At 54.5% G+C, this 23,930-nt stretch overlaps 1 protein-coding gene across 15 annotated transcripts in view; it reads left to right on the top strand.

Moving 5' to 3' along the window:
• Positions 1-23,930, top strand: part of ATP2B2 (ATPase plasma membrane Ca2+ transporting 2) — a 380,163-nt gene that overhangs the window by 243,074 nt on the left and 113,159 nt on the right. For all 15 annotated transcript variants that reach the window (XM_061397083.1, XM_061397086.1, XM_061397080.1 and 12 more), the window contains one exon: positions 13,529-14,033. In XM_061397083.1, coding sequence (XP_061253067.1) covers positions 13,835-14,033 — 199 coding nt within the window. In that variant the 5' untranslated portion in view covers positions 13,529-13,834. The remainder of the gene's footprint in view (positions 1-13,528; positions 14,034-23,930) is intronic.

Here is a 23,930-nt window from a genome sequence, read left to right as displayed (position 1 = left end):
TTGGGAGGAGGAGGAGAGCCCCTGCAAGGCTGGGAAATCAGAGGGGGCAGAGCCACTGGGGGCCGTCGTGAGAAGTCTGCCTATGTGGGTACTTCCAGGGTCCAAGGATTGGGGTCTCCTGGGGCCTTGGGAGCACTTTAGATTTTGAGCTCTTAAACTTTCTGGCAGGACTTGAACTTCCTTGAGAAGCTGAAAGGGTCAGGCTGCGGTTCAGGGCTGGTTCTTTGCAAGATATGGGGAGGAGGTGTTTTCAAGGAGTCCCTTAGGCCTCCTGGCCAGCTCCTGGGACTGGAGATGGACTAGCACTCAGGGAAAATCCTGCACAAGCATGAAGGTGAGACATATCCCTGGAACATTAGAGAGGGCTGTTTCAGGGGGTGAAAGCCCTGGCAGAGGCCTTGGGCCTGAACCTGGCTCTGCCAACACCTGCTCTGTGGCCTTGGGCCAGTGTCTTCCATTCAGGGTTTCTGTTTCCTCATCTAGAAATCGCTATCATTCCTGTTGATTGTGTGTCTCTCGCTGGCCAGGCCCTGGCCTGAACCTTGTACCCGGTATCAACTCATGCTATCTCCTTAGCCGCCCTGCAAGGTAGGGACAATTATTGTGTCCATTTTACAGTTGTGGCAACTGAGGCCAGAGAGCTGCCCTGATTTACCCATGATCACTCAGGGCTGGCAGATTGAGGGTGCTCACCCAGATCTCTCTTACTCTCTTGTTAGTGACAAGGGGCTGGGAAAAGAGTAGTTGTTCAGTTGCTCAGTCGTGTCCGACTCTTTGAGACCCCCTGGACTGCACCACACCAGGCTTCCCTGTCCTTCACTATCTCCCAGAGTTTGCTCAAACTCATGTCTATCGAGTCGGTGATGCCATCCAACCATCTCATCCTCTGTTGCCCCCTTCTCCTCCTGCCCTCAGTCTTTCCCAGCATCAAGGTGTTTACCATTGAGTCAGCTCTTTGGATCACGTGGCCAAAGTATTGTAGCTTCAGCTTCCATCAGTTCTTCCAACGAATATTCAGGGTTGAGTTCCTTTAGCATTGACCAGTTGGATCTTCTTGCAGTCCAAAGGACTCTCAAGAATCTTTTCCAGCACCACAGGTCGAAAGAATCAATTATTTGGTGCTCAGCCTCAAACAAAGGGGTTCTGACCCGGCTAGGTTGTGAGTCCAATGAAAAGTGGTTAAAGACTCTATGGATGGAAGGAGAAGCTTCCTGGGAGTGGAAGGAAATTCCCTAGAGAAGATGGCACTAGGGATTGTGGGCATAGGGACCGAGACATGGGGTCGAAGGTGACAGGCGAAGAAGAGCGGTGTTCCGAGTGGGAATGCCAGGCGGCACACCCCCGCCTAGCCTCCTTGCATTCACTTCAGGGCCGCACCTCGGCAGCAGGCCCGAGGCTCTGCAACAGCTTCCGTGAGGCTGGGGTCCCCCGGGCCCGCGTCCCTGGGGAGGCTGCATTCGCATCTGTCTCTGTGCAGATGGCTGGTGAGCGCAACTCGCGGCCCCCACCCCCACCCGCACCCCCTTCTGTCGCCGGGACCGGCTGTGCAGGGGAGCGTTATTTTTAGAAGCAGCACCATCTGTTCAAGGTGCCGGGCAGATTCTGTTTGTCTCCGCAGTGGCCGGGACAGCCATGCTGTGTCAGGGGAAGGGCTGCGGAGCCAACCTGCCCTGTGCGGGAGCCAAAGAGAGGCCGCGGGCGCACGAGGCACGGGATTCTGGGGTCTGGGGTCTGGAGCCGCCAGGGCCATGGCTCTGGGGCCAGGGCAGTCAGCGTGGAGGACAGGCTAGGTGTGGGGGTGCCCTGTGTGCCCAGCACCCCACCAGGTCCCTGGGCCTGAGCCTGGATCTACCTCCTGACAGATTCTGAGTGCCCTGCCCTGACCTTACCCCTGCCCTCCAGCTTTGGGTAGAGAACAGAGACGCGTGGGGGTGGAGGACAGTATGAGGGCCAGACCGCGAGGATCCCTGGTGGGATGTAACACTGGGCGTGGCCGAAGACGCGGACCTGACCGTGTGCTCCACACGGGCGGAGGCGTCTCCCTGCTGGACCCGGGACGCCCCAGCGTGTCCCGCTGCCTTTGCCACCACCTGCCCAGCTTCTGAGTCATCTCAGAAGGGACTTAGGCAAGGCTTCTGATGGCACATTGCTTGGGCTCAAATCCAACGGTGATGTGACCCTAGACAACTTCCTTAACCTGGCAAAGCCTCCATTTGCCCATCTGTGAAATGGGATACTGGAGTATCTGCTTCCCAAGTCTTAGGTGTCAATTTGCCAGCTTGCTGGCTGTAACGCTTCCCCCCTTCCCCCGACTGCATTCAGCATCCGCTCGTGCGGCCACTCAGCCGACCAGTTTCCACTTTCCAAATGCAGACTGCACCCCAGATCTGTTGTCTTTCCAGGCAGGTTGTTTCCTCAGCCACGGAACCAGCACTGGTGGAAACCGGTCTTGTGCTGGGTGCTGGGGAAGCTCTGTTCTCAGGGAGTTTAATCTAGTAGGGGAGGCAAGCTGGCAGAACCCACCCCAAGACTGAGGGTGGAGGGTGCAAAGTCAAGGAATGAGCCACATGTGATGGGCTGGAAGAGGGAAGGGGGGTTCAAATGTTTAACAGAGGAATTAGAGAATGCCTGACAGTGCAGGAGCCTCAGAAGACGTGGTTTGATCTCTGGGTTGGGAAGATCTCTTGGAGAAGGAAATGGCAACCCACTCTGTATTCTTGCCTGGGAAATCCCATGGACAAAGGAGCCTGGCGGGCTACAGTCAGTGGGGTTGCAGGGAGTCGGACACGACTGAGCAACTGAACAAGTGATACATCACAGCGAAGTGAGCGTTAAGGCTGGACCTTAGAGAGGAAGGGATGTTTTTGTTATTGTTGTCCTTTTTAAAAAACTGGCTTTTGATGTGGACCATTTTTTAAGTCTTTATTGAATTTGTTACACTATTGCTTCTGTTTTATGTGTGGGGTGTTTTGGCCACAAGACATGTGGGATCTTAACTCCCTGACCAGGGATGGAACCCACACCCCCTGCGTTGGAAGGCAGAGTCTTAACCACCAGACTGCCAGAGAAGTCCCTGCAAGGAAGGTTTTGAATAGTGGCGAAGTGGGTGTAGACAATCCTGGAGAGAGGAGACAGTGTGTACAGAGGGTGGGGGGAGAGGAGGAGGAGCACGTGTTTGTTGTTTAGGAAACGCAGGGAGTTCACTCACACCAGAGCCCAGGAAAGTTGGCTCTGAGCCAGTGAAGCAGGATCTTGGATGCAGTGGTCGTGAAAATGTTTTGTTTTGTTTTTTTTAAACAGGCACCAAGGAGCCAGTGATGTTTTTAATGCAAAGCATGGCATGCTCAAATCTGAAAGGTTTTAGAGTCAGACAGGTCCCAACTCTACTCCTGGCTCAGCCGCTCATTAACTATGTGACCTGGACATGGTGTTATTTCACCTCTTTGAGTCTTGGTTTCCTCATCTGTAAACTAGGCATAAGAATGCCTCCGTCATGGGCTTATTGTGGAATCAGATGTTTTCAGAGCCGCTCAGTAAGTAGGAGTCCCTCCCAGCATCACACTGGGGACTGTGAAGGGGGTGAAGAGCCAGTCAAGAGGCTGTGAATGAGGAACCCGAGCAGGGTCAGGAGCCCAGGCCAGGGAGGAAGATGATGAAGCCTGAGCTCTTACCCCACCGCCCCCTGGCTCAGGCACCTGATTGAGTACAAAGAGGGAACAGAGTCAAGAGCAACCCTAATGGTCCAACTCCTGACTCGATGGACATGAGTGCCAGCTTCGGGAGTTGGTGATGGACAGGGAAGCCTGGCGTGCTGCAGTCCATGGGGTAGCAAATAGTCGGACACGACTGAGCAACTGAATGGAGTGAACTGAATGGTCCAACCCTGGGGGGATGCTTTTTATTGACACAGAGGTCACAGAAGGATGGGGACATTTAGGAGAGTCTGAGAGCCTGGACGACCTTCAGAGGTGACATTTGGTAGTCATGGGGAGTTTGGTTCTAGAGCTTAGGAGAAAGGGCCGGGTGGAAATGTCAGTTTGGGAACCACTCACGTTAGGATGCAAGTTGATGTCAGTTGGGTGGCTTTGCCAGGGAGAGGTGAGGCATTAAGGGGGTCAAGGGCAGGACTGTGGGAAAAGCCCAGAGTTCGCCCAGAACAGAGAAGCGGTATGGACCCCTGGGCAGAATTGTTCAGAGAAGCTATCATAGAGTGGGAAGAAGGGATCGGGTCATCAGGTGTGAGCAAGAGTGTAGAGACAGAAGGACCCTGGAGTGGCTGGTGGGAGTCATTCCCAGAAGATCCTACCGCCTAACCCAGTAGAATGTGACATTTGAGAAAGCAGGAGCTGGAGGTGATTTTGAGCCATAGACTGGGTTACAAGAGCAAGACAGGAGTCTAGAACCCAGAACCAGTGGAATGTTGGCTACAAGAGGAAGAAAGCCCCAAAGAAGGACTGCAATGGAATCCCCTCGAACTCTAGGGCAGTGGTTCTGCCTGTTTAAAAATTCCCAGCCCCAGTACCAGAGGTTGACTCATTTCTGCAGGCCTGAGCCTGGAACTCTATGTTTCAGCCAATCCCCAGGTGATGCCTGGGCAACCACACTTTGAGCAGCCCTGCCCTGGGGTCCTGAGCTCCACTCAGAGAAGCGTTTATCAAGAGAGGAAGGAGAGGAAACTCCTGCTCCTACTCTCGGCTCCTCCTCTGGCTTCCAGGCCTTCTGATCCATTGCCTTTAGGTCTGAGGCCAAGTCAGCGTCCAGACAGAGATCTCTAGCTATCCACCAAGGAGTCACGGAGGGAGGTGACCTGGGGTGGAGCATGAAAGGCAATGGGTGCACAGCCACCAACCAGGGATAGTTCTTCTTGAGCCCAGAAGACTCACTTCAGTAGTGAGAAATAAAATCTGAAAAACATTTTCAACACATACAAATACCAACACATACAAATACCACCTCCTGCCAGTGCCCGCATCAGCCTGACTCCCCTCCTCCTCTGAATCTGGGTATCCTGCTTTTCTGCCTTTCCCTATTTTCTATTTAGTTCTATTTCTTGGCCTCTGTGTGCTCAGGCTGCATAGAATGACTTTTCCTCAAGCCTTATCTGCCTGCTTCCCTGATTTGGACCCCAAAGAACTTAGCGATTCAAAAGTAGTCTCCCAACTTAAACTAATTCTTTGGCACTTCTGTGGGTGAATTTTCCTTCCCCATCCCATGGAGGAATGAATTTTATAAACTCAGACACACTGAGTTGCAGCCACGTAAATACAGCAGGAACCAGAGGGAAAGGATAAAGCACAGAACAAGAGAATGGATCAGTAAAGGTGGGGTTTCTGGCATTGGTGACAGATGGCACTGATGGGTCAAAGTGAGTCTTCTCTATAATCATGCAGTTGGCCCCAAACGACTTTTGCTTAGTCCCATTTTCTTGGCTCAAGCCTACTCACAGGGACACCCCATTGCCTGACAACCTGGCTTTGAGCGACAGCACCAAATACCTGGGGTCAGCTACCCATGCTTGATCACAGAACTCATGAAAAATGCCCTGTGCCCTCCCTACTCCACCCACACCCAGCTCCTCAGACTTCCCAAGCCTGTGCTCTGTCAGTCAGCACTGCTATCCTGGATAGCTCTAGGGGCACTTATAACCCTTTGCCCTATGTCAGCACCACAGAACACGGACAGCTCCTTGACACGTGGTCCCTATACCCACCCCAGATCCCAAATCAGTACTGTGGCCTTGGGGACAGCTCCCAGTGGAGACAGTTCCCCAGTGCCTGTTTCTTTGTCCTCCCCAGGGGGGCTGTCAGCACCACAACCACATGGACAGCACTCACGCCCAGCCTCTGCTGGTCAGCCGGCAAGGGGAGAGAGGGGGCCCTATGGTTATCAGGTTCCCTGGCCTTAGCTACCCAATCCCTCCCTAGCACCCACCTGCATCCATCCATCAGCACGTCATCCCTGGAGACGGTTCCCTGAGCCCCAAGGACCCAGTGACCTGTTGTTTATGGTCAGAGCACTGACATGGCAGAACCCCGTGTATCATTACAGAGATCAGAAAAACGGGCAGGAGCCTGGTCTGGTGGAAAGAAGGATGTAACTGGGCCCTTAAGAGTTTCTGTGTGCATGTGTCTGAGAACTGACTGCCTCCCACCCCCAAACCAAAGACCTCATGCAGTCCCTGCAGTCTTCCTGTTTCCTCCTCTGTAAAATAAGAGTGTGGCAGTACCTGTGTCATAGGGTTGTCGTGAAGGATTAAATGAGATAACAAAGGTGGAGTGGATGCAATGGTGCTGGACACATGTGATCCAAGTGTCCCCCTTATTGTTTGTTTGTTTGTTCTTGTCCTTTCAGCCCTCTGCTTGTAATCTGTGAGGACAAAGCCGGGGGCAGGAGAGAGGGAGGCAGATGAAGCCCGAAGGGGATGGTGTCACTCCAGCTAGTTAGGATCTGGAGGCTGGGGACAGCCAGGGAAGTCAGTGCACCTGTAGGGAGAGTTGGGCAGGGTGAGAGATGAGACTGGGGAAGCGGCCAAGACATTTGACTGAAACCAGAGGACACTGTGGGCTTTGCAGGTGGCCCTAGCGGTAAAGAGCTCTCCTGCCAGTGCAGGAGACGTGAGACTTGGGTTCGATCTCTGGGTCAGAAAGCTCCCCTGGAGGAGGGCACAGCAACCCACTCCAGTATTCTTGCCTGGAGAATCCTATGGACAGAGGAGCCTGACAGGCCACAGTCTGTGGGGTCATAACGAGCTGGAAATGACTGAGTGACTTAGTATGCACACACGCACGCAGAGGACGCTGAACAGAGTAGCTGATCCATCTTAGGCTGAGCCCTCGAACTGCATGTACCCTCTCTTGGAGGTAAGATGAGGTCTCTCCCAACACTTTTCTGCCTCAGCTAAGCTTTCTTACCTCTATCTGCTGATGATTTTACTGTTTTTCCTTCATCAGAAAACCCTCCTAAGTTTTTTTTTAAACTTTACTGTTTTTCTTTCATCAGAAAACCCTCCAAGTTTTTTTTTTTTTTTTTTTTTAAGGGAAGGTGTATAACAGGGAGCACATAAAGGGTACGAATCTTGGAAGGCAGGCACTTCCATGCAGAGGCCAGTGGGTGTCAAAGGCACCAGGTGAATTCTTGTCTGCTTGTGATCCCTAGGTTCTAGGATGTTTCTCCTTCCTCCAGCCTCCAGCCAAGCAGGACTTGGCTTAGAGCTAGGATGATGTTCCTGCTGGGCACAGCAGGGCAGCAAGAGGCTCAGGAAGTGCCTCTGTCCTGAGCAGCAAGTATCTGGTGATGGGAGAATCCTTGAGGATGGTGCTAAAGTGGCTCTCTGAGACTGAGATCTGTCCAATCCCCCCTCACTTTATAGGGAAGGAAACTGAGGCACAGGGAAGAAGGCAGTCGTCTGAGGCTATTCTGTGAGTTGGTGAAAGGCAATGGGACACAGAGGCTTTGGACTCAAGCAGGCACCCATCTGTAAGGCACTGGCCGTCTGTAACCCTCCGAGCCCAGCTCTCTCTCCTGTAAGGTGGGAACAGTGATACTGAACAGCCCATGCAAGCGTGTGCTAAGCAATCCATGTTAATAGTGGAGGCGAAGACGAGATTGGAGCTCCGCAGATGCAGTTCCCAGGCAAGTGCCATTTGGATTGAAAGTGAAAGGTGCTCAGTCACGTCCGGCTCTTTGTGACCCCCATGGACTATACAATCCATGGAATTCTCCAAGCCAGAATACTGGAGTGGGTAGCCTTCCCCTTCTCCAGCGGATCTTCCCAACCCAGGAATCAAACCGGGGTCTCCTGCATTGCAGGCAGATTCTTTACCAACTGAGGGATGCCATTTGGATTACATTGCCCCAAAACCTGAAGCAAGAGTGGTGCAGGAATCATTCAACTTGGTCAACAGACCCTGACCATGGGGTTTGGGGGGGCTCTCTGTGGCAGAGTAAGCAGACCCTCAGCTAGAAAGGTGGTCTGTGCACCTCCCTTGCTCTCTCCAGAATCCCAGTGCCTGAGGCAGGGCCTGAGATGCAGCTTTTTATCGAGTAGGTAGATGGATGGGTGGATGAGTGGGTATGTGAGGCACCTAGAGGACCAGGAATGCGGGGTTTCCCCTACCATCTAACACTGGAAACTCCTGTGGAGAGCAGGGGGCAGTGGAGAGAGTTGACCCTGGTGGTCAGGGGATCCACCCTCCCTCAATTCAGGCAGGAGGCTGGGAAGCTATGTGAGAAACCCCAAGTCCCTAACAACCCACCCCCGTCCCTGCTTCTGCCATCTGTGCCTTTGAGGCCGATGCGTGGCTGTTTCTGTGGGTTTTTTTTTTTTTTTTTTTTTAGATCTTCCTTTTCTGGTTAACAGGATAGGAGTTTTCTAAAAATAGCACTAAACTGGCTTCTGAGGCATTCATTTTCAGTTCCCTTCCTCTTTCCCTGTTCTCTCTCCTTGACTGTGAGAATTCAGAGCCGAGACCGTCATTGTGAGCTTTGATGCACGCGCACATGCAAACCTAAAGGACAAACCTCTCAGAGAGGGGCGGCTGAGGCGAGAACTACAGCCCCTCCCCTGACTGTCCCGTGAGGCTGTCCCTCTGTCCCCAGCTGCCAGCTGAGTTCCCCTGTCTCACCCTGGTCAGCACCCAGCAGGAGGGTCCCCTTGGCTGGAGTGGAGTGTGGGGAGGGGCTACAGAGAGGCCAGAATTTCCATCCAGGAGAGGGGATGCCTGTGGGGATCAGTCAAGACCAGAGCAGAAGGGAGACTAGCCCTTCGACCTGTGCCTACAAGCGGGGGCCCTCCCCAGCCTTCCGAGCTGTGCTGGGAGGCTTGCGGGCACCGTCAGCCTGAGACCTGTGTTAAGGACAGCAGCGTGGGGACAGTCTGGTTGAGCAGCTAGAGGAGGGGAGTGAGTTAAGTTAGCGTCGTCAGAACAGTCACTGTTTAACGAGTCTCCCTCTCACTGGGCCAAGTTCCATCTCAGTTGAGTCCTCACCCGGCCTTAAGAGGGAGGCTGTGGGGCTGGCTCTGTTCCAGGAAGATGAGATGGATGCACAGGGAGGGGTGAAGAGCCTTGCCCCCACCTCACCCCAAATCTCAGAACCCCCACCTGTCAGCGTCAGGCCTCGTCATCAGGGATCTCCAGATGGGGTCTGTGTCCCCACATGGCTCACTCATTGGTGCCGAGGAAGATTCAAACTAAAGAGTGACTTTATAAATACATATTAAGGTGGCATTTAAATTCAGCACATCTGAAAACAGAAGGATTCGGCATCCGAAAGTTATTTTTAGCGCCTAATTCATTTGCAGTGTCCCAGCTACCATCCTTCAGTTAGGGTTTGAAAAGCTGTTGGTTTAGGTTTGGGAGTGTTTTTTTTAAAAAATAAAATCCTTCATTTGAAAGATGGATTTCTTTTTTGTTAAATTAACTCCAAAAAAAAAAAAAATTGCTCCTTCCTCTGCCAGTCTCTCCTGGCAAAGATTTTTTATTAAGGTGCCCCTAACCTACTCTTGAGTCATTGAAGTATAACAGTACAGAGTTATTTAAATGCTAATAAGATGAAACTGAAATGCACAAACCCAATATTGTCAGAACGTTCTCCTGGAGTCCAAAGGGGCTGTTGTATCAGAGCCAGAAGGGACCCCAGAGAACACTGCTCCAGTCTCTTCACTTTCCACATGGGAAACAGGCCCAGGCAGGAAAGAGGCTTGGTCACCCAGCAGGAGCTTGGAAAACGGGGAGGAGCTTTTCAAGGGGCTGTGGCCCCAGTTGGCTGTGTGACCCCTAGTGTGTTGCTTAACCTCTCTGGGCCTAGGACTGGCTCTCTGCCCTGCCCAGGCCCATGCCTTAGTTAGGGTTGCTAGAGAACAAAATACCATAGACTGAGCAGCTTAGACAACAGAAGTTGTTTTCCTCATAGTGCTGGAGGCTGGGAAGTCCAAGATCAAGTTACCGGCAGATTCAGTTCCTGGTGAGAACCCACTTCCTGACTTACAGATGGCTGTCTCTTCACTGTCCTCACACAGTCCAGAAAGATCGTCTCTCTCAAGTCTCTTTTTATAAGAAGACTAGTCCCATTCATGAGGGCTCCACCCTCATGACCTAATTGCCTCCCAAATGCCCCACCTCCAAACACCATCACACTGGGGATTAGGACCTTCAACACATGAACTTGGGGTAGGGGGACACATTCAGTCCACAGCAGCCTGTGTGCCCATTACTTAGGACAGGGGCACTGTCAGTGTGCTGTTGAGACCTGGCTGCAAATGAACCTCGTTGCAACCTTGAGGGAGGTACACTTGCCAGCAACAGGAGGGGTAGGTAGGAGGGAGGTGGGAGGAGGCACAGAAGCCAGTTTACTGCAGAGCGTCTGCTCCAGGGGCCAGGAGCTGCAGAGAGACCCATACACCGGGTCTCTGTGGGTTCTTACAGCAGCCAGTAAGGCAGATGGGCCAACCTCACCAGGTACATGAGCCCCAGAGAGGTTAGGTGACTTCTCCAAAGTCACACAGCCCATTTTCCTGCAGGGGAAGACTATATTCCCTGCTCATATTAAGAGAAAAATCTTCCCTGATACCCTGGGCCCGATCACATCTTCCTGCTCTAGATATCCACAGCATCTGGGACTGACTGCCTGCTGTGGCAAACCCATCATGTTATAACAGGTCTTTTGATTGTCTCTCTTGCCCCTTGTCAGCTCCTGGAGGGCAGGACCCATGTCTGGATTATCCACTGCCTGGCACAAAGTAGGTGCCCACAGCACAGTTAATGAATGGATGATTGGATGGATGGATGGATGGATGGGAGGGTGGATGCATAAATGGTTGAAGATCATTGTTCCTCTTCACACAACAGCCATTAAAATCACCAGTCGCCCATTAACTGATGCCTACTGTTGTTGCCACAGATATAATTACTGCTAACGGTTCTCGTAGCTCGTGGTGTCAGAGAGGTAATTATCGGTGCCTGTAAGCCACGCCGCAGGTAGCAAGAGGACAGAGAGAAAACAGCACCTCGGGGTTAGAGAGTCCCTCATGGTTTGCGAAGCACTGTTGTTCACATATGGCATTTCATTTAAGCATCGTAAGTGCCCCGTGAGGGAGATACTACCAGGGAAGGCAGCATCGCCTCCTGATTAAGAATATGTCTCTGGATCCAGATCTCCTGGGTTCAAATCCCAGCTCTGCCACTCACTAACTCTGTGACCTTGGATGAGTGACTTCGCCTCTCTTGGTCTCGGTCGCTGTGTGTGTTCTAGGGAATAAGAAGACTATCTGTCGCAAAAAGTGCTTGTGGATAGTTATGATCATTAGTGCTTACCATGTGGTTGTCTTGATTCTAAATATTCTGCATTAAATAATGCATGTAAGCCTCATAATACCTACGAGGTAGATACTATTACCCTCCCTGCTTTTTTTTTTTTAAAGATAATGAAACTGAAGTTAATTTGCCTCCCATTCTGCTGAGAGATGGCAGAACTTGAACCCAGAGGCTGTGTCTTCCAGAGCCCCTCCAGTTAACCTCTACAGCATCTCTGCACACAGCCCTGCTTGGTCCTTGCCTCACCTGCTCCTCTCAGAGATGTATCACTGGGGTCCAAACTCATGGGTTTGGGGGCGGGGTGTGCTTGGGTGGCCGAGGACCCTGAGTGCTCCTGCAGGACTGTGGGTGGGAGCCCCAAGCACACACTTTGATGCCTCGTGCCTCTGCTTAAGGCATCAGCTCCATTGTAAGTTCTACTCCACATGACACGGGTCAGCCCCAGTGCAAAAACCAGGCTTCCACGGCATCCCTGAGTGAAGGGCCCCCCTCTGAGGCATGACAGGCTTCTCCTGTGGCTCCAGCACCCCCTGCCCCAGGCTGGGAAGCCCTGTACCCCCAGTGGACACGCACTGGATTTGAACAGGGTTCATAATTAGTTTCCAGTACACTGAGAGGTCACAGGGGCCAGGGCAGACTGACTTCTTTTATAAACGAAGAAACCGAGCCTCGCAAAAGTGAAGGCCAGGACCCCACAGCCAGGACGTGAGAGAGCCCGGGTTTGAACCCGGATTGCTGTGATTTGGAATCCTGTGTTGCTCCTCCGCCATCGGTCCTGGTCTTCAGCGAGAAAGGAGGGAGCGCCCCCTAGTGGGAGGGGAAAGAGCAACGGGCTGGGAGCCGGGAGATCCAGGCCACCTCTGGGCTCCATCCACCTTTGCTCTGTGTCCCTGGACAAGTTCTTTTCCCTTTCTGAGCTTCAGGTTCTTCCCTAGGAAAATGAGAGGAACCCTGAAATCACCTCCAGCTCTAAAATCCTGTGCAACAGGAAAGGACTGTGAAGGAAAGAGAAGGGGTGGGGGAAGGGACACGTTGGGGCTGGGGTTGGGGCCCGGGTGGGGGCTTGGTCCCATCTGCCTGCCGCCACCTCACCCTCATTGTCCTGGGCCTCGGATGGCCAGCTGTCCATCCCTGCTGGGCGGGGCCAGTCCCCGTGCCAGGCCCGGCCGAGCTCAGCAGAGGCCCTTTGTCACCCAACGCTTACCGGGGCCTTGGCCACCGGTGTTGGGTGTCTGGGTGGATTGGGTTCTCTCCTGGCAGCCTCACAGATGCCACACTCCTGCAAGGGTGGCCGGGCGGGCAGGGAGAAGCCGCCCGTGCTCGGCGCTCCCCGAGGGACGTGGCAGCCGCTGTCCGTGGTGCTGGACTGCGGGGCCCCCAGGTGAGGGTTCTGTGGCGCCCAGCTCATGCTGACGGCCACGGTGACATCCTGTTGAATGTACGTGAGCTGGATCCTCTCACCAGGACACGAGGGCCTTGATCAGTGTGCTTGCGGACTGCGGGTGGAGGCGGGGGGCTTTCTTCCATCCCCATGCCTATGGGGAGAACAGTGCGTATCAGCAGACACAGGAGACCTGGATGGGGAAAACATCTGTGCTGGGGGAAGGAGCCTGGGAGCTGTGAACTTTGGGGGAAGGGGTTGTGCCCCGATTGTGTGGGCATGGCATGTGTGCAAACAGGGTTGTGAGCACAGGTGTTTCTGAGGGGAGGAGGTGGGGCTAAGATGATGCCTGTAGATGTGACTACGTGTGACAGTGTGCATGTGGGGAGGGGTGTCCACCAGGGTGTGTGCGAAGGGGGGCCCTGTGTTGGGGAGTGTGTGTGGCTTTGGTTAGGTCCTAAAGTAGGCGGGTTGGGTGTTGCACCCTGAGCTGTATGTCGAAGGCTGTGTGTATACCGGTTCGTGTCATGAGGTCAGTGTGTGCACAGTGGGCTGTTGGGGGTGTAGAGTGTGTTATGAGGATGCATAAGGCTGTACCTGGGGGAGGGATAGCGTGGAGTGCCCGGTGGGCATCAGTGCGTTTGGGTTACAGTGTGTGCTGGTGCACGGTGGGGTGTTATATGAACATCAGTATCCAGGTGTGTGTACGTGTAGTGGGTGTTATCTGGGGTAGGGTGTGTGTGTGTGTGTTTGGCACATGAGTACCTTCCTGAGCACCTGTCCCCTGAGGCCTCCAGTGCCTGACCCTCATCACTCTCTGTGCTTGTCCCTGCAGGAGCCCCCACCCCTGACCATGTAGATGCCGGCTCCCGGAAGCAGCATGGGCCCCACTGAATGGAGACTCCTGGGTCTGCAGCCCTGAGCCCCTCCGGCCCCTGGACCTCGCCCCGCGCCTGGGGACGCCCCTCGGAGCCCACCGCCACTGTCGCCAGCCCACCTCGGCCGCCCCCTGGAGCTGGCCGCCCGGAGCCACAGCTGTCCAGTGAGGCTGTGCCAGGGACAGACACGCAGAGCCATCAGCCAGCGGCCTCCTGTGCAGCGCTGACCCTTGGGCCCGCCCCAAGCGGGGACTGCAGCAGACATGGGTGACATGACCAACAGCGACTTTTACTCCAAAAACCAAAGAAACGAGTCGAGCCATGGGGGCGAGTTTGGGTGCACGATGGAGGAGCTGCGCTCCCTCATGGAGCTGCGGGGCACCGAGGCCGTGGTCAAGATCAAGGAGACCTACGGGGACACTGACGCCATCTGCCGACGCCTCAAAACCTCCCCTGTCGAAGGTAGGTGCGGAAGGCTCCCACCTGGGGTTTGGGTTCAGGGGTCAGTGAGACCCTGGGCTCCCTGCTTCGGGCCCCAGGAATCTCTGTATCCAGGCTTCAGCATGCAACCAATGAGCCGATTCCAGCTCCCCAGCCCCCCGCCACTGGGCTTGGTCATGTCTGACTCTCGCATGTCCAGACCCTGATTGGGGATCCCTCAGTCTGGGGCAGCCATGAAGCTTCTAGGATGACAGATAGGCAGGAAGTTGGGCCATCATGGGCAAGGTGACGATGCCCGTGTGTGTCATACCTCGAAGATGGCATGGGGCCTTCTTGTGTATGCGTGTTAAGTCGCTTTAGTCGTGGGCAACTCTCTGCAACTCTATGGACTGTAGCCCACCAGGCTCCTCTGTCCATGGGATTTCCCAGGCATGAATACTGGAGCGCGTTGCCTTTTCCTTCTCCAGGGGATCTTCCCAACCCAGGGATCGAACCCCCATCTTTTATGTCTCCTGCATTGGCGAATGGATTCTTTACCACTAGCGCTACCAATGAGCAGGCCTGTGATCTCCAGAGAGCGGAGGTTTCAGCCTCCTGGGGGCTCCCCTGGAGGGGACCAAGGCCAGGTTGTCTGCTGCAGGGCAGAGAGGAAAGACAGCAGCCTAGCCTGGGCACCAGAGCTCTGAGTTTGGGTCCCCTCCCCTCAGTCACCTTCCCCTCACCACGAGAGAGAAGTGTTCGCTACATACACCCCTCAGGCTCAGGTGTGAGGCAGTCTGCCCTGGTGCTGCAGTTTTGCACAAAGAGGCTGCCTGAGTTTCTTCCTCTGGAAAATGGGGCTAATGCTTATCTCACAGTGCCTAGTGGAAGCCCGAGCATGCATACAGTAGGTGCTCAATGTGTGGCAGGCATTGTTATTCTAAAGAGAGTGGACGACAATCCTCCTCCAGGGATAGGCCACAATCTGGGAGGCAGGCAGTGTCTGAAATCTCACCCCTACTGACAGGCGACAAATTTGAGGCCGGAGATCACTCCCACACCATCTCCCGACTCCAGCCCCCGTGCCCTGGGCACTGCTGGGCACTAACCCTGAACCCGCTCCCTGCAGAGGCTGCCCGTGGGCCTCGCCGCTCTGCTGGGGCCAGGCGGTCCCTCACTGTACCGGCACCCGTGTGCCCAGCGGTGCTGGGGTTCAGTGTCTCTCTTGGTCTGGGGCTCGCCTCTCTCAGGTCAGGAGGCAAAGCTCAGATGAGTCCTTCTTCCCAGGTTGGCTCCTGTCGCTGACGTTTTGCCCATGTTGCTGAGTCTAGGCAGAAGTGTAGAAACACCTTTTTCTTCTTTAATGTTGTTTGGTTTGGTTTTGGTGGGGAGAGTAGAAACAGAGGAAGCATCCTTTCTTCGCTGTGTGACTCTAGCTCAGGGCTTAAGAGTGGGCTTGGCCTGGGGGGCTCCTGGCCCCAGCCTCCTGTGAACACCCACCCATGGCAGAATGGTCTGTGCTGTCCTCCACCATCAGGTTGGCACAACTAGCCTGCTAGGAGACAGGGTTGTCCCAATGGTTTTGCCTTTTGAGTGGGACCAGGAGATTCTCTTGAGTCAGAAATTCTTAAGTGTCTCTGGACCCCCAGACTCTGTAGAAACCCAATGGAAGCTATGGCCCCTCCCCTGCCCAGAAAAACAGCCAACAGCGTGCCACAGTGTGGTCTACACTGCCAGCAGGTTCGCAGAGCTCTTCAAAGCCGGGCCCTGGACCCCGGGTTAAGAAACCCAGCCTCCCCTCCCAGCTGACAGGCTCTGGGACGCTGAGTGGCTCACAGCCACACTCCAGGGCAGAGCAGCAGGTGCGTGCCTAAGGACAGGAGCCCCGTCCTGCCCTTTTCTGGACACCCCACTCCCAGCCTGGTGCCTGGCATAGAGAAGGGTGGGTAACTGTCCCTGATAACCCTGAGATGTGGCCACTGAGTCCCCGGCCCACAGAGAGCAGCTCTCAAGTGGCTGAGCAAGCCACAACAGCAAATCCCAGAGCTACTGCAGCCAAGGGCCCCAGGGATCAGAGAAGTGAGGTGGGTGGACTTCCTGGTATTTGAAGGAGGAGGAAAGGAAAGGGAAAGTGCGTGATGTGGCACAGAGCAGCATTTGTTAGGTGGAATTCCCCAGACTGCTGGTGCGCTGCAAGAAGTGAGGCATTATGTGAAAAGAAAAATAAAGGAGACTTCGTTTTCTCATCTGTAAAATGGAAGCGATAATGGCTATAGCTCTGCCACCTGTCATTTGTATGCCTTTGAGACTTTTATCTGACTTCGCCAGACCTTGGTTTCCTAATATTTCGTGAGCATCAAGTGAGATGTTTGATGGTTGAAAGGTCCCTGAGGAGGGGGAAAGCCCACAGTGGGATTAACCAGGGCTGCGTTGCTGCCCTGAGGGATCTCCCAGGTTGCAGACGGGGCTGGGGGAGGTTTGAGGAAGGACTAACACATGTAATGCTACCCTTGGAGTTGGACTTGGATGATGGGGATTCAAATCCCAGCTGGGCCATTTGACAGCTGTGTGTTTCTGGGCAAGTTACCCAGCCTCTCTGTGCCTTAGTTTTCTCGTCTGAAAAAATGGGAAAGTACTAGTGACTACCTCACAGGGCTGTGATGAGGATAAAGTGAAATAGTTTAACACAGCATCCACCAGGCGCAAGGACAGCGCTGTGTTAGGGTTCAGCCCCAGAGACTGAACCCCTCCGTTTCCCCGTCAGTTACACAGATTTTGAACACCGAGTGAGGTCGGGCACACGAGTGAGGCCCAGCGTGTGCGTCCTTCTCAGCCAGCATCAGCTCTTGTTGTTTCCAGTATGATTGTCACTACTTTGGAAGAAGTAGCGGTGATTTCCAGAAAGGCTAGAACCCGACTCTTCCGGGACCCTGGCCCGTGTCCCAGCTGGTGTTACACATGTTTTCCCAGGCTCTTCTGCATCCTTATCACCCACCTTCCTGCATGCAGGTGATGTCACCCATTTCACAGATGGGAAGCAAGACGGCTGAAGTCATCACCACGGCTCACAGCAGAGCTGACTTTGAACACAACTGTGTGAGGCTCCACGCCCAGCCATGCCTCAGCCCCAAGCCACGTGTGTGTAACCTGGGTACAGTCCTGCAAAGGTGCCCTCTGTTTGCCAGGGGAGCCGCCAGGGCACTTTCCGTCTTCTCTCTCCCCTGCAGCCTTTGTCCTGCCCTGGGTGGCCCTCTTCTGACTCAGAGCAACGCTTGGCCTCCCACCCCAGCCTGTGGCTCCAAAGCCCTGTGATCCGGGGCTGCCCTGGCTCCAGACAGAGGCCCAGGTGGGCCATTCCCGACACCCTCTGTCCTCATCTGCTGACGTCAGCAGGGGGTAGCTTCTGAGTCAAAATCTGGGAAAGTGCCCCAGTCCTCCCGAAAATCCAGCTACTTTTAGACAAAAAGATTGCTGAGGGCGATCGAGGGGATTTGAAACCATAGAGGTCAACTTCCACCCGGGGCGCCACCTGCCGCCCACCCTAACCACGAGCTCAGAGCCACAGCCTGGCAATACTGGATATTTCTCTGGGCCACCGAGCACCCCTGCTCTCCTCTCCCACTGTGGGTCCTCTTCCATCCTGGTGATGCCCCTCCCTTGGTGCCCTCCACCCTCCCCCTCCTTGCACACCCATCCAGCCTAGGGCAGTAAAGCCCCTGATGCTCAGGTTTGACTCCTGGCTGGCTTACTCTTTGAGAGACACTGGGAGAGCTCAGTGAATCCTCTCTGAGCCTCAGTTGTCATGTCTGTGAAATAGGCATAATAACACTACCTTCCTTATAGAATGTGTGAGAATTAAATCAGATCACCTATCTGAAGGGTTTAGCCCTGTGTGTGGCAGCCCCTAGACACAAAATGATGATCACTGTCATTGTTATTATCATACCCAAATAGTCTCTTTTTTAAAAAACAACATGCTCTGGCCCCATCCCTGTGCAAGAATTAGGCAATTAAATGAGATGGTGCCCAGCATCGAGTCAACGTGCTATCAGAGGAGGCTTCCCAGAGGAGGTGGCTTCGAATTATCCAGAAAGTTGGGTAGTGGGTATTGGGGTGGTCTGTGAGCCCTGGGGCGCAGGAGCTGCTTGTCATTCTCCAGTGTCCCCAGCGCCTGCTCCAGCAGTTGGAGGGTCAAAAATATTGGCAGAATGAAGGGAAGGAGGAAGTAGCAGTGGATGTTCTGTGTCCCTCTCTGTGGGGTGTGGAAGGCTGCAGACCGGGGACAGGACCTCCCTGAGGGGACACTCGGCTTCAGTCTGCAGAGCCCCGGGCGGCAGTGCTCGGAGCCACTCAGCTCGCCTGGCGCTGTCCTTCACTCTGGACCCTGCACCACCAGCTGTCAGCTGGGGCGGCCAGAGAGGCCCCGCACGGTGCTCCCCGCGTTGCATATTTCATGGTGGGGGAGAAAGGGGACCGAGGAGACTGGGCAGCCGCGGGGTGCGCTGGGAACTGGATCCGGTGGGGTGCTGTGAGACGGAACCTCCAGTTAATTTTGATGGACAAGACGCCCCTCGGACCTGCTGGGGCCCACATTGCCCACTGGGCACGGGGGAGAGCAGGAAGGCAGCGAGGGGGGGGTCTCCTGTTTGCCACCGTGACACTCTGTCTCCCCAGGGACCCCAGGGAACCTGAGGCAGACCCAGCTGCAGCAGAGTCCCAGGCAGACACGGGATCCACTCGGGGAATTCACAGCCTGGCCAGAGAGAAGGGGAAACATCTCCCTGCCCCAACCCACTAACACCCCTTCACTCCCCCACCCCCACCCCTGGTCTTCACGCAAAGCTGCCCGGGACTCTGTCAGCTGCAAGGCCTGGAGGAGCAGAGCTCACCCAAGTATGTAAGAGGCTGAGGAAATGTAACCACTTTCTGAATACCTCCAGGGGCAGAGGAGGGGCCGGCATGACACCCTGGGAGGTGTTCTGGCCTCACTGCTATCGCTCAGCAGGTTGTGACTTCAGGCAAGATATTTAGACTCTCCAGACCTGTTTTCTCACCTGTAAAATGGGACTGTGCTACTTCCCTCTCCCACCGTTTGGAGACAGTGAGTTGGAAGTGCTTTGAAGGTTTTCTACCAAAGAAGTCATCATCTTTCAGTATTTACTGAGTATTTCTATCTATTAGGATTCGATATGGGGCTTTCCCAGTGGCTCAGCTGTGAAAGAAGCTGCCTGCAATGCAGGAGACGCAGGAGACCCGGGTTCTATCCCTAGGTTGGGAAGATCCCCTGGAGGAGGGAACGGCAACCCACTCCCCTATTCTTGCCTGGAGAATCCCACGGACAGAGGATTCTATTTGATAGAAATGTGTCTCAAACTGGCTTATGCAAAAAAAGGATTTTTTTCTGGCTTGTGCAACTGAGAAGTCCAGGGATTGTCCTGGCCTCAGGCATGGGTGGACCCAGGGCCTCTGATGCTGAGAAGGGCTTGTTCATCCCTCTCCTGCTGTCTTCTGCCTCCACTGTCCTCTGTGTTGGCTTCCTTCTCAGACAGGCCCTCACCCCATGAGGGCTCCAGCAGCCAAAGTCACCTCTTTCTCAGGGCCCCCCCACCACTCCATGAAGTATCAGAACAGACTCCCTCAAGGGCCACCTGGAGCCGCTCTTGAACCAATCCCTGTGGCTGGAGGTGGGAATAGTCTGATTGGTCAGATCCGGTCACATGCTCACCCCAGAAGGGTGCAGTCCTACTGTGTGCAGGGGAGGTATAGAGGAATGGCAGGCATGCTCCACGCCCTGGAGGATGGGGAGAACAGATAGACTCAAGGAGGCAGCTGAGGAGTGAAGGCAGGATTGGGAGCACCAATTGGGGAGTGATCACAGCCAAACCACACACTGCTAATAATTACACCTGGGAAGCAGGTGGAAGCTGGCTGCATCCAGGCTGGGGGGCGGGAGTCTCTGGCCAGTGTCCCAGAAGTGAAGGGGCTGACTCAGTGTCAGGGTCAAGTCCCAGCTCCATTTTCATCCAGCTGTGGAACACTGGGCCATTGTCTAACCTCTCTGTACCTTCGTTGCTTCATCTGTGACCAGAGAAAATAACAGGGCCTCTTTCACGGGGTTGCTGGGAGGATCAGAGCATCGTCGTGCAGTTGCTAAGTTGTGTCTGAGTCTGTGACCGCATGGACTGCAGCATGCCAGGCCTCCCTGTCCTTCACTATCTCCCAGAGTCTACTCAAACTCATGTCCATTGAGTCGGTGATGCCATCCAGCCACCTCATCCTCTGCCGCCCGCTTCTGCTTTTGCCTCCAGTCCTTCCCAGTGTCGGGGTAAAGTGTGTCAAGAGCCGAGTGCCTGGCACATGGCAGGTGCGATCTCAGCGTCAACCTGGGGCTCTGGGTGACTTTAAGGGACAGGTTGGGTTCACATGGGTAGAGAAGAGAGAGGCAGCTTTTCTGGGCAGGTGAGGGGCCTAAGCAACACATGTGAGTCTGTGGGTTTCCAAAAGTGAGCCCTGTATTTGACTTGCAATGCTTCTATCCCCTCCCCTCACTCCCAGTACCATCAGGAAAAACAAATCCCCTAGAAGCACAGTTTTCCATGAAAGTCCGATGAATCTCCTGTAGACGCCTTCCAGAATGCCACCTGCACATCCTTCTGAATCATCCATGAGATAAACCCATGTGTTGATTGATACGTGGTGCTCTCTGTCTTCCCAGGCTGGGGCAGCAGAGTCGATGCTGGACAGACAGTTGTATAGGCTCAGGGGAGGCCGGGAGAGTGCAGAACAGTTAGAGAAGGGGCCTGACCTGTCACTCGTGGGGGCTCCTGGCCGGGGTGGTGAATGGGGGGGTCGGGGTGGGGTGTGAGGGGGCGGGTTTCCAGGAACTGCATGTTCCTTGACCTTGACCAGTACTGCTTGGCCTGGTCAGTGCTTCGTAATCAGGCAAAGAGAAGGGGCAGGGAGGATACGGGGTAGGGGCCACATTGCAGGTGGGCTTCTCATCAGGCGGGCCCACCATCCAAAAAGCCTGCGTCCCTAGGCCAGCCAGTGGCTGTAATTTACTGGGTGCAGACTTCTCAGGGCCAGTCTTTCTTACTGGGGCCTCCCAGCAGCCCTGTGTGCAGGAAACCACGGCGTACAGAGGAAGGTGGTCCTGATTTGTACTCTGAAGGCACCTTTGATTTATAGAATGAATGTGCCCTAAACACTGAGTGCCTACTCTGTCCTCAGAAAAGAGAAGGAAGGGGAAGAGCTCCACCCGGGGGGCTCTTGATCCAGGGCCACAGTTTTCCTGTCTGTAAATGGTGTGACAAGAACACCCACCTTCCAGAACCAATGGATACAGGTACTATTCAAGGTTGTCCAATTCTTACCCCGCATCTGTCATACTGAGCAGAGGTGGAAGCTAACACACAGGCATGCACTGAAAAGATGTGTGCTGTGTACCTACTGTGCGCCGGCATGGGCCACGTGGCTCCTCTGGGTTCTGTCTGCTGCTCGGGCAGCGTCTCTATCTAAGTCAGGTGGGCAGGGCCGGGGTGGGGCAGCCTTCCATTCCCTATTGGTCCAGGGTCTGGGATGGAGGAGCCCCTTCCTGACCTCCTTCTGCTCCAGAGCTGCCCCAAGAGTTCCTGGAAATGGAGGTGCAGAGCTGGGTTGTTAATCCCTCTGCCTTGAAGACTCTTCCAGTCTAGCTGTGATAAAACTGCCAGCTGATTCCAGTTCCAGCTGGGATTCCAGGTGCAGCTGAGATTCCAGTTCCAGCTGGGATTCCAGGTGCAGCTGTGGTTCCAGGTCCAGCTGGGATTCCAGGTGCAGCTGTGGTTCCAGGTCCAGCTGTGGTTCCAGTTACAGCTGTGATCCCAGGTCCAGCTGAGATCCCAGGTCCAGCTGTGATCCCAGGTCCAGTTGTGATAGAGCTGTGATTTCAGGTACAGCTGTGGTTCCAGGTCAAGCTGTGGTTCCAGGTCCAGCTGTGATCCCAGGTCCAGCTGAGATCCCAGTTCCAGCTGGGACTCCAGGTCCAGCTGTGATCCCAGGTCCAGCTGTGACCCCGGGTCCAGTTGTGATAGAGCTGGGATTTCAGGCACAGTTGTAGTCCCAGGTCCAGCTGTGATTCCAGGTGTAGGTGTGGTCATGGGCACAGCTGTGGTTCCAGTTCCAGCTGTGATTCCAGGTACAGCTGTGATTCCAGGTCCAGCTGTGATACATGGTTCAGCTGTGGCCCCAGAGACTCCTTAACGCATATTGACTGCTCATAGAGGGCCAGCCCATCTGCTGAGGCTTCGTGACAGTATATTTGTTAATCCTCTCAAACCCATGTGAAGCAAGAACTACTTATATCCCCAGCTTTCCAACGAGAAAATTGGGGCTCAGGGCCCCACCACTAGCAAGGGGCCCAGCCAGGACGGGTGCCCAGACAGGCTGGCACCCAAATGTACCCAGGTAGCCCCCTTCATCTTCTGGCTGCTGTTGAGAATAACTCTATGGCAAGAGGGAGGGCACTTCCAGACAAAGGCGGGGGTGATCCCTGCCCGACTGGAGATGAGTGAGAAGAGGCGTCCTTTGAACTGGGTCTCCTCCCAGGCAGGGTGGGGGGGGTTGAGCACGCAGTGACCAGAGAGGGAGCGTGTTCTCAGCGAGAGGAGCCGCTTGAGCAAAGGGCCAGAACGTGCCCAGGGAGAGATGAGGGACTCATCGCAGCTGGGACCTAGCATGTGTCTCAAGGGGAGAGGACCGGTCCACGGACTGGGTTTTAGCCGGTGTGTTCATGCCGTGTGTGCAGAATGTCAGCCTGCTGATCGTGGCTACGTTTGTCTATGCTGTGCTGTCCACATGAATGTGAAGTGGGCCATGAGCTCCATGAGAGAGGCCTGAGAACAGCTCCTCTCCAGGGGCCTGGGAAGCCAAAAAGCTTGCTAAAGGCAGGGGGACTGAGGTTTGGGTGAGGCGGCTCTCACACTGGTTTCCCTGGGGTTCCATGGAAGTGCCCCAGGGGACAGGCAGATGCTGAGTGGCTGGGGCTCTGGCCTTCCTGCCCACTGTGTTCCAGAGCAGCTTCTTCTTTTTTTTTTAAATCTGTTTTGCATTGTGAAGCATCTAGTAAGTTTTCTTTAAAAAAAAAAAAAAAGGTGGGGGAATACTTTTTAAAAACAAAAGAAAAAAGTTTGAAAACCTCTAATATTATAGAAAGATACTAAACTGTAGTATCTTAAAGCCTGGGTGGGAGCTCTGGCTCTATAAACTCTCAGTGCCTTGGTTTTTACATCTGTTAAGTGGAATGGGTAATCTCCAGCCCCCGGAATCCATACTGGTCTCTGGATTGAAAGAGAAAATGCACGGAGAGAGCCTGGCCCACAGTGGGACCTTGGGAGGTTCGTCTTGCACCCGCCCCACTGACCACAGCCTGGGCTCCTGTGTGTAGCCCTCTCACCTGTGTAAGAAACTCACAGGGCTGGAAGGCCTGGAGTGGGGACCAGCCTCACTCTGGCCCCTGTTGACTGAGACTACCAATTGATAAAGCCCGAGTGCCAATAAAGACAGCAAGTCTAGGGGTCTCAGGTTCTTCCAGGTCCTTGGGGCCAACACCTACCCCCAGTGGTGCAGACGTCACACTGGCCAAAGGGTGAGTGGCTCAGAGCCAGTCCCCAGATCCCTCTCCTTTAACAGACTGTAACGTCCATCCTTAGGGTGTGGCAGGCCCACCATAGCCCTGATGGGGCAGCGCCCTTGGCCCTGCACCAAGCCCGCACCCAGCGTCTCCACCAGGCAATCTCAGAGTCCTGCTCACACTGGCTCCGTGGGCGGTCCCGGGCAGTCTGCCTCTGGCTTCAGAAGCCCAGAGCCCTGGACACCAGTCTCTGGTTACTTTGCCTTCTTGAGCCTCAGTTTCCTCGTCTGTCAAGTGGGCTGAGGGATGAGAGATGCTGCTCAGCAACC

The sequence above is a fragment of the Bos javanicus genome, chromosome 22 (assembly GCF_032452875.1).
Source record: "Bos javanicus breed banteng chromosome 22, ARS-OSU_banteng_1.0, whole genome shotgun sequence".
Classification (NCBI taxonomy): Eukaryota; Metazoa; Chordata; class Mammalia; order Artiodactyla; family Bovidae; genus Bos; species Bos javanicus.
This window is presented reverse-complemented; position numbering and strand designations above follow the sequence as displayed.